At 33.1% G+C, this 10,879-nt stretch overlaps 1 protein-coding gene across 1 annotated transcript; it reads left to right on the top strand.

Annotated features, from left to right (window-relative positions):
- The first annotated feature begins 8,330 nt into the window (after nt 1-8,330).
- On the top strand, nt 8,331-9,957 carry LOC111390985 (probable BOI-related E3 ubiquitin-protein ligase 2). The gene is made up of 3 exons (XM_023016116.1): nt 8,331-8,634; nt 8,719-9,079; nt 9,162-9,957. Exons 1-3 carry the CDS (start codon nt 8,579-8,581, stop codon nt 9,780-9,782), a joined length of 1,038 nt encoding a protein of 345 aa, XP_022871884.1. The 5' UTR covers nt 8,331-8,578; the 3' UTR covers nt 9,783-9,957.
- Nucleotides 9,958-10,879: the final 922 nt, after the last annotated feature.

Below are 10,879 nucleotides of genomic sequence, written 5' to 3'. Positions count from 1 at the left end.
GTTAATTTATTGTGCATTATATTGGTAATATATCCGTAGATACACGTACCCAAGCCAATTAAAACGCTAACTGGGTTTAGTTTCTTGAATTTGTTTCTATTTCCTGGATAGTGAAAAAATAAAAATAAAAAACTTTATGGTATTTCAAATAAACGATTAACACATTCTGAAACGAATTAATCACAATGTCACTTGTAGATACGATATATAAAGGAAAAATTTTCATAGAGATAGATTGGAATAAATAAAATTCCAGCATTACTAGACTAAAGAACAAATTCTAGCATTACTAGACTAAAGAACAAATTCCTACTAGTAGGATGTGAGGGCGCGATTGAAAACTCAAACATTTCCCTAAATTTACGAACAACCAATGCTGCCAGATCTAGAGAAATGAAGTTCCCAAAAGACCCTTTTTCTCCAAATACTAGAAGGAACTGCCTTCATTGCCATTATCAGAGGCAATATCAAACAACTATTGGAAAGACCACCTTTAGTACTGGTCAAGATCAAAACTTTCATTTGGTTCTGGCAGTCCAGTAATTAAATTGAAATAAATCATCGAAAGAATTTGCTAGAATATGGCCCAAGCGAACCAACCAGTTAGCCATTTGAAAAACCTAATAATAATTTAAACAGTTGATGATTCAATCTTGGAGGTGGTTGACCAGGACACTTAATTTTTTGCCCTGTTGAATGCGTAAAATCTATACCAAAAGACATCTACAGACATATAATGTGCATCAGAATCTTTAACTCTGAAGTGTTGTCCAAAAATGAAAATTTGGTAATGAATTTGAGACAAATTTTACTTAAATTTCATCAAATATGGTAACAAGTAAAAAGAGATTCCTTTTATGAAAATCTTTTTCCTACGAAGATACCCAAGAAAGCAGCCTCAAATGCAAGTAACATGAAGGATAAATGGTTCTAATAGATAGAAAACAGCAGAAAAAATGAAATTGCTACAAAATAGTCAAAATGCTGACCCTAATACCAACATAATTGAAGTCAGGATCCAAGTGCTATATTAGGCAAACAGTGATAACTTATTGCAATTATCTTATTGAAAATCCAAACACTACTCTAGCAAAGAAATCTCAACCAATTTCTGAGATTCTACTAACATGTGTGAGGAACTATTCAATTGATGTTACCCTCAAAACCATCGATATAAATACCACTGGATTCCAGTTACTCTTCGAATGTAATACAGTAAAAACCAGCAAAAAACATATATTAAAAAAGCAAAAATGATATAGTAAAAACCACCAAAAATGATATATCTCCAATAGAATTAACTATACATTCTTATAACTCACAATCATCACTTTCTGCATCACTATGTAATAATGGTTCATCTTTGCTTCCCGTATCCTAAACCTACATGTTTAACAACTTAATCAGCATAAACTAAGTTTTCTAAATTGTGCTACTTTCTTAATGAGTAAGCAGCAACCTACCATACAAACCCAGCAGACCCAATGCGATCAATGAGTTAATAGTGATCTATCCTTTGATTTGATCTACCATTTTGCAATGCGTTGGTTATTTGACAGGTAAACCCTCATCAAAGCTTATTTAGTGTTAACAATCATGTGAATTTCCTTCCTCATAACTTCATACCAGGGATGTCTTCTTTTGATATTCCCAAACTGCCTCCACTTCCACAGCCAAAAATGATATATCTACAATAGAATTAATCAAGAAACTCAACCATTGAAAGCATAATTCATTCAAGGTCTTCGAATGCAAGTATAGATAAAGACAAAGATTTCATAACTCTGGGAAATCTTAAATGATACATATGCCAGCAAAATTGCAAGATTCCACCTCCACCTACACCTTGTAGAACCCGAACCCAATTTCTTTCCAGCTCCACCTCCACCTTGCAGACCCAATTTCTTTCCACCTTCACCTCCACCTTGTAGAGCCCATCACAGAAATAGAATTGGGGGTCATTAAAGAGGAGAAAAATTCTGGAATCCGAGTTCGCATACAATCACGTGGAATCTCAAAATCAAAAAAACAAAGACAAATTCCAAAAAACCCGTGTTCGCTTTGTAATCAGTTTAATTAAGAATTACACATATAGAAATCAAATATTGTGAGAGTAACCTGAATCTATGCAGTTACCGTCTCGTCGATTTCTTCAAACACGATCGGTCGATTTCTTCTTCGTGCTTCGGTTGAACGGATGTGAGAGACGCTGGTTGCTCGGTTGAATGGACGAGAGACGACTTGCTGGCTGAGAATCGATGTGAGAGAGAGAGGTAGCGATTTGGACGTGGGTGGGTAGAGTTGAGAGAGAGAGATTTACGTGGTTGGTTACCAACTAGAATTTTTAGAAGGGTTAAATTTCATGGAAAATAAAATCCACCTTCCCTCAAGGAAAATGTGGTCATGTGACCAAAACAAGGAAAATATTTTCCTTGAAATAAATTGTCAATCAAACAAGACAAAAGTAGGAAATTATGTGGAAAAAACACTTTTTCCATGAAAATGTGTGCAATCAAACGCCCGTTTGATTGCAAAACTGAAATTGAATTGTCTAGAAAACGAAATCTAGGAAATTGAATTGCCTAAAAATTGTTTTCCTGAGAATTGTAAATTATTGTGTTTGATTGGTATAATTTTTTACATGGAAAATGTTGGAATAAAAGATTTTTTGGTGTTCCTTTGACTTTGTTTTACATGAAATTTGTCAATTAAAGGGATATAATTTACTAGTATTGGAGATGAAATTTGTTTCCGTTGCAAAAATAATAATAATAATAATAATAATAATAATAATAATAATAATAATAATAATAATAATAATTCAAGAAATTATCTATTTTTTGGTGTTCGTTTGACTTTGTTTTATACAGAAATTGTCAATTAAAATGAAATATTTTTTTTTACAATAATTCTTTGAATTTGTTTCCATTACAAAAAAATAAAAAATAAAAAAAATAAAAATCGAAAAAAAAAATGCTACGGTAACTGAGAATTCCAATTCTCACCGTGACTTCAAGAATTTCAGATTCCAACACAAACAAAGAATTTGAATTCTAAGGAAAATAAAACCTATCAAACAACAAAAAAGGAAACGTGGAATTGGAATTCCATTTTCCATGAAATTGAAACACAATCAAACGGTGCCTAACATACATCAACTTTTTTAACCTCTTATAAGTATTCTCACTCCAAAACGACTAAAAGAGAGGTGGAAAGAAAAACTCCTACTCGTGCCCTTAATCAATATATTGATGGATACTCGCAGAAAATTGACAAAACTAATTCAATTATGTTTTCCTTAATAGTTCTCCCACTTGAATCCTTCTTCTAGGCCCCTATCTCACTTCTCCAATTTCTTTCACGTAGTTACTCCACATGAATTCACTTTGGGCCTTTAATTAAATTTAAGCCCATATCCCACGTGGCAGCTCCATCTGTTTGACTAGCATGGCCCCTTAAAATCAAATCACTAGTTGGTCCCTTAACTTTAGTAAAATTGTGAGTTAACCCCAACACTGAGCCCAAAGTGGGCTGTGACCCACCAAACAAAGTGGGTCAAACCAAATTACAAGAGGCCTAAAACAACCGTCTAAAGTCGACCGAAACTGAATCTATCGTTACTCAATAGCTAAAAAACAAGAATAAAGTCACTTAACCAGTGAAAAGATAGACTAATGTATTAAAAAATGATTGAGTGTTTTTGTTTTAATTTTTTAAATTGTTCAATCATGTGTTGACACACGTCTCATCTAAATTTGAGTCTGAATATGTAACATGATTGAAAAACAAAATGATCTCGTTTATCGAGGCTCGGGTTGATGTGGGACCCGGTAACCCGTGAATGCTGCAGTTTCCCACTCCCACCCACAACGTTCAAGATATTAATTATTTAAAGGTAAGGGAGGTGAGTACAAAGTACGGTATGTTTCCAATATAAGAAATAATGATAGCCAACCAGGCTGACACTGACCACCCATGGAACCAACGTATCTCACTAACTACTTTCAACACCCATTATTGTGAAAGAATCAGGTTTTCTCCCACTTCTTGCTTTCTTTTTTCGGATAACCAAAATTTGAATTTATCATTAATTTACTATACAAGTATTTGGATTTAAAAGAGTTAGCCCTTAGGAATGATAACGCGACGGCAATCCAATTTTCATCCCTACTCCTTCGAGGATTTTCTCGTTTCATTGTCATTTTATCCTCGCTTAAGCAAGAACTGGCTTAATCCCTATTTAACCCTCGTTTATTTATTTTATGTATGAATAGGATGCATTTAATATAAATATAATGCACTCTTTGAATTTTCTTTTGTTATGTTTTTATTTTTTAGAAGACCTTAAATGGGATGGAGATCGCGACAGGATCATGATCACTGTCTCAAACCCTCCTCGATTCGAGTGGATTTCTTAGCTTCGTTCCCGGATAAGTTGAGGATTCCTTGTTCCATTGTCATCCAAGGTTAAAATGAAAATAAAATCCCTCTTTGTCATTTTTATTATTTAGAAGGTCTTCATTTGATTATTGTGTTGGTCAAGTGTTGATTATATTAGTTCAAATATCTCTATTGTCAAAAAAATTCAATTTTGCACTTCGTCATATTTATTGCTAGATAATTTATGAAAGTGTGTTGTATAGATTTCTTTTATTATTATTATTATTATTATTATTATTATTATTATTATTATTATTATTATTATTATTATTATTATTTTCAAATCGCCTTGCTTTGAGATTCAAATTTTAATTTTTTTAAAAGGTTAATTGATGATTAATTTTTATGAGAAAGTGAAAATCATCTAATTTGGGATTTTTTTTTCTAATGTCAAATTACTATGAAACTTCTTTTGTTTGAGTGAATGACAACTTCATATTGACATGATAACTTGACCTAATTTGAGTAGGTGAAAATACATTTAGATTTATCGGTAACGTTATACATGTGAGTAAAAATTGAGAGAAAAAATGGGACCATTGTCGATGATTGGAAAAAAGTCAAATGAGTAGTTTACAATTGAGCTTATACCTAAATTTTTAAACTTGGGTGCCATCTAAAAAGCTTAGCACATTGCGTGAAGTAGATTAATTTCTTACAATTTTCTTCATGTTTAAGTTCATGTACGACTTTTATTAGCAAATCTTCAAATCCCGATGAAAATTTCAACATTTAAGAAGATCTATTTATTGCTTATCCATCATTCTTGTAATTTCAAGTTGATATTTGATGTCTACTTGACTGTCCGTCCAATAATTTTTTAACACTTCAACATATCATATCTTTTTATCAAATTCGAAGATATTAACAAAGTAGAATACAAACAACATTAACTTTGAAATGTCAACTTCCTATTCAATAAAGATAGATGATGTTTCAAGATGTAAAAAAAAAAAAAAAAAAAAAAAAAAAAAAAAAAAAAAAAAAAAAAAAAAAAAAAAAAAAAAAAAAAAAAAAAAAAAAAAAAAAAAAAAAAAAAAAAAAAAAAAAAAATTAATAAAACCACCATTGAGATAGATAAACGAGGACAATTAGGGTTTGAGCCCCATTTTTTAAAATAATATGTTCGCTATAGTGATTTTTTGGAGAATATGTAATTAAAAAGTATGAAAAAGATTAAATTTATGAATAAAATTATTTTATTGAAAGAATGTCGGGTTGAAAATTAATGTAAAGAGAAATGAATTTTTACAAAATAATGTTGAAACGGGAGCTCAGTGATGTCAACGTCCATTTCTATTTCTGGATTATTATATATGTACCATTAGTTTTTCACTCGGTGGCCTCATTCATTTTCAGTCAATTTATGGGATACCCACTCCACATTTTTATTGGGAATCTCATTCATCTGCTCAACAGAGAAAATCAATCTTTGAATCTGTGAGACTCACTCTTCACTGATCAACATATATAAATTTAAAGATTCTGTCAATATGGGCTGAGAAATGAATAATTATAATTAAATGCTTTGAATTAAATTACTCTGTTAGAATAATTCAATACAATGAGGGATTTCACATTTGTGATGAGACCCATTACCAACTTTATTTTTTTTGCCTTTAATTACTTTTTTTGCTCATCAGATTTTTGGTGGTGGGTAAACAAAAGTTGCAGTCGATGGAAGCAATAATGGAGTACAGAAAAAGAAAGATGAATGAATAATTTCCCCAAATGGTGTTGGTATTGGCATTGGGGAACCCACCCACCCACGCTACCTGCCACTATTCATTTCTTCCTTTGCCTTTTATCTACTCATCTATCTGCCTTAGGAAATAGGAATCTTCTTCCCACATAGCCATTGGAATTGAATTGCTAGATAGTAGATGCAAGGATTTGGGATTATGATATTTAACAACTTTTGTGAAAGTCTCACTCTATTCATATAGTATGAGTAGAATACGTAAATTCATTTAATTGTATGTTTACACGAAGTTTTTCTGTAAATATAACGAATCTGTATCCTTGATGACTTCTTTTTTTAACTTGCTTTATTAAAATCGGATCACTATTAGTTATATTTTTGGTTTGAATAATGTTATGCAACCCCACTGATATTATAACTCCAATCTAGACGGAATGAAAGATGAAATTAAATGATTTATTTAATTTCATCTATTATTTAATATTTCATTAACGTCATCTAAATTGAGATCGTAACTATATTGAAATTAAATAGCATTGATAACATAGCCATGAGGGTTAAGAATAATAAAAAATAAATACCAATTTGATGCAATTAAATATATGTATAGAGCCTTTGTCCTTTGCAAGCTTTGTGTCGTTGGCATTATGATGATAAAACCAAAGTGTGACAGCGCAATTCATGGGGCGTGAACAAGGTTGCAGCAATCCAACAACAACTGCCTCACTGCATAATTCAACATACTTTTCAGATGTCAATGAATACCAACAAAGAAGTTATAGATATATGCTCTATAGATATATAGACATATTCTTATTTGAAAATTACTTTTTAAATTTTTTTTTCGAAATATATATATTTTTAATAAAATAATTTTGCATATAAATTCATAACTTCCCTTGCTTTTAACAATGCTTTCGCCCGAGAATTAATTTCACGTAAAATAATTAGTCAGAAAAAATTACTAAAGGGTTGTCTGACAAAGCTTTTAAAAATGTTTTAGTAGATTTTGATAAAATGTGTGATTGAAAAATTATTTAAAATTGTTAATTCCATTAAATATGCATTTAAAATTATCATTGATCTTCATCTCAACTTTTTAATAATTCTTTTAACTTTTCCTAGCAAGTACTATATGCTTTTCTTTGGGGTGAATTAGTTGGTGGTATCATGACATTTAATAACCATGCCAGAGAGAAGCTTGGAGCATATGCAAAAGCAAGCAATATTTCACTTGACAAAAGTTAGAATGATGGATTCTTATAGATTAATCAAATAATTGTTATATAGAATAAATGGTAGCGTGCATTAAAAGGTAATTGGAGTTGAACATTGATTTTCTTAAAAATTGTCAAAAACAAATAATGAGAGGAATAAATTCTTGTAACATACATCGAGAGAAATATGTGATCCTTTTTCTCCTAAAAGTATAAATGGAATAACTTTGCCAAATGCATTCCTTTTGGAGAATGGTACCTCAATCAAGCTAAACTCTTAAAGGACATATTTATCTATATTTATATATAAAAATTCGTAATTTTAACGTTTTTGAAAGTCAAAAATTGTGTTTTAAATTTAAAAGTTACTTTTATTTTATACATGCAAAAGCTCAATAAGATAATTTTCTTCGGTTCTTGGTCTGGAACCGAGAATTGAATCGTACCCGTCGGTTCTCAATTCAGACACCCGTTCGGGTATTTAATTTGACAAGAATCGTCGGGTTCGATTCAGGTTCGATTTGATCGATTTGGTTCTGGAGATTTGCCCAGTCCTAGAAGTGCCACTCTCCCAAAGAAAGGCAGTTGGCGAAGTGATTCCATTTTTAACCTTTAGAAGTTACAAGAATTAGTTCATTTCATTAAAATGAATGAAAGCAATGTGCGAAGAAATGACTACTCAACCATGAAACTTGTGTAAAAAAGATAAGAGAGGCATGAAAGAGTAAGAAACGGGCAAATACGCCTTTCATGCCTGTTAAGGGATTTTTTTTTTTTAATAAAATTGTCATCAAGGATATATATATATATATATATATATAATTTATTGAAAACTAAAAAATTGAGGGTGAATATAACTTCTCCAACGCCATCACTCCAACAAACAAAACAAAACAAAACAAACAAACAAACAAATCTCTCTCGCTCTTTCTAATAGCCATTTAAATACTAAAATAAACATCTTTTCACCAACTTTTTTCTCTCTCTATCGTTAAAAGCCAAACCAAACCCTTAATAAACCCCACCCATTTTGGCCTGCATTTTCTCATTCATGAATGCCATTTTCCTCTCTTCAATTCATTGTTCTTTCCACCACCAAGCCAAAGATTTCAAAGATAAGCACGCAATTACATCATATACACATATATAAAGACAGATACAGATACATCAGACATATAGGAACATCTCCTTAGTGACCAAGAATTCACCATATATATTGATGGCTGTTGAAGCTCGGCATCTCACTCTTTTTCCTCCACAGATTCTTAGCAATAGGTAAATACTGTCACTTTATTCATATCTTTTTCCTGTTTTCATTTTCTTTCTTGATGTATTATTTATGCTTTTGATTGAATCCAGAGAAATGGCGATGAATGCTATTGAAGGCAACGGAAATATGTACAGTACTCCGTTGGCATACGGAGCGGTTGCTACGACGACGGCGACGCATACTGTGCTTCCTATGTATGGTTCAGCGATTAGCGATTCGGCTCCGGCGAAGACTGGTACAATGAAATCGGACAGTGGTCTCACGTATGCCGTTCCTATTTCTAGAAAGCGTTCAAGAGATGCAATCAATCCTCTGCTTTCATCGTACCCTAGCGTTTCACAGAATCAAAATGCAAATCACTGTTGCGGTTCCATCACTTTTCTCGGCGAAGATATCTCCTTTCAGATTCAACAACAGCAATCAGAAATCGATCGCTTCATTACTCAACACGTAAGATTATATCCCGTCGTTCATATTCACTTTCGTTTTTAATTTGTTTGGTTGGTTAACTTAAAATATTGGTTTCTATCAGATGGATAAAGTGAGGATGGAAATTGAAGGTACGCGAGCGAGATATTCTCAGAGTTTAGCGACGGCAGTTGAAGAAAACATAATGAAAAAACTGAAAGCCAAAGAGGAAGAAGTTGAGAAGATTGTGAAATTAAATTGGGCGTTAGAAGAGCGAGTGAAGTCTCTATGCGTGGAAAATCAGATATGGCGAGATTTAGCTCAAACAAATGAAGCCACAGCGAAGACCTTGAGATGCCATCTCGAAAAAGTCCTCACTCAAGTCAAGGACGAGCAGCAACAGCGCCACTGCGGCGACGATGCCGCCGCTGCGTTGATCGACGACGCACAGTCATGCTGCGGCAGCAACTTCGACGAAATCGATCGGCTCGTATTGCCGGAATGCTCCTCTCGTGAATTTGTCAACAATTCCAATGGTGGTGGTGGTGCGTGTACGAAGAGTGTGCACAACACTGTAGTGAGTAACAAGAACAGGATGTGCAGGCGGTGTGGGAAAGAGGAATCATGTGTGTTGCTTTTGCCGTGCAGGCATCTCTGTCTCTGCACTCTGTGCGGGTCGTCCCTCCATACTTGCCCCATCTGTAACTCCACCAAAACCGCTAGTGTTCACGTTAAGCTTTCCTGAAATTCAGATGCTCTTTTCGGCAATTTCAATAAAAATCGCAAAAAGTTATCACCTATCCAGTAACGTCTCTTAACAGATTTAGACTATTAGTTCAAATCTTTATCTTCTTTCATTTAATTCATCTCTGTAATTAATCTTAACCTTCAACGTGTTCGATCATTTTCCCTTGTGTTCTTAACTGTTGATTTTTGTGTTGAATTTTGGCGGGTACGTAAGTTAGCACATAGCGGCGCATTTTAGCAGAATATGTTTTGGGTAGACCCACATGAGGTTATGGAGGAGCGTGTTTGATAGACGCGTAGGGTTCTGTGAAGTCAACTTTGGGGACGAAAGTGAAAAACGTGAGTGTAAAGGCAAACACGTGGACGTCCGCGCTGTTGTCGCGTTTTAATGGGGAAATTGAAAATGAAAGGTAATGGAAATTGTAAACCGCACATATGCGCACAGTAGAGAATAAAGAGAGAATCAAAGATATTTGGAGTGTCCTGCCAAATTTATGAATGGACAAGTGATAATATTTGTATATAAAATATGTATTGTGCAGTTGGAAATAAGTTTATTAAATTTATAAATAATTTACAAAATTTACCAAAGAATGGTTAATCACTTAAAAGAGGGCAGAAGTGTAATACACGACACTATTTAGTCAAGTATTTTTTATCATCATTATTTTAAAATTCTTTATTCTACGTATTTATTTTCAAACTCACATTCAAACAGTAAAATATTTTGTACGTAAATCTAAAACGTATTGACCATCAGCCAAGGGCTTAATGTTTAGTTTATGAAAAGAGAGTTATCGAAGGAATTATCTTAGATGTACATTATTGTTTGCATTAGGGATGACATTTTCATATATGTGCCAAAATTTGTAGAAAAACTTTGGTGGGGCAACCGCACCATCCTATATGATGTGATTGCCAAGTGGGGAGTCAGCTCCTCATTGGGCAGCTCCCATTACTCAATGAGGTAATCCCACTTTGGGACTTGATTTTTTTTCTTTTTTCATCTCGACTCTTGAGGTGGCCTCACTTATTGGGTGAGAGTGGGCTTCTCGATGAGATTATGGCTTCTTATTCAACATTTGCACCATATAG

Source organism: Olea europaea, unplaced genomic scaffold (assembly GCF_002742605.1).
Source record: "Olea europaea var. sylvestris unplaced genomic scaffold, O_europaea_v1 scaffold737, whole genome shotgun sequence".
In the NCBI taxonomy this organism is placed as follows: domain Eukaryota; kingdom Viridiplantae; phylum Streptophyta; class Magnoliopsida; order Lamiales; family Oleaceae; genus Olea; species Olea europaea.
Note: the sequence above shows the minus strand (reverse complement) of the source record. Positions and strands in the feature narration are given on the sequence as shown.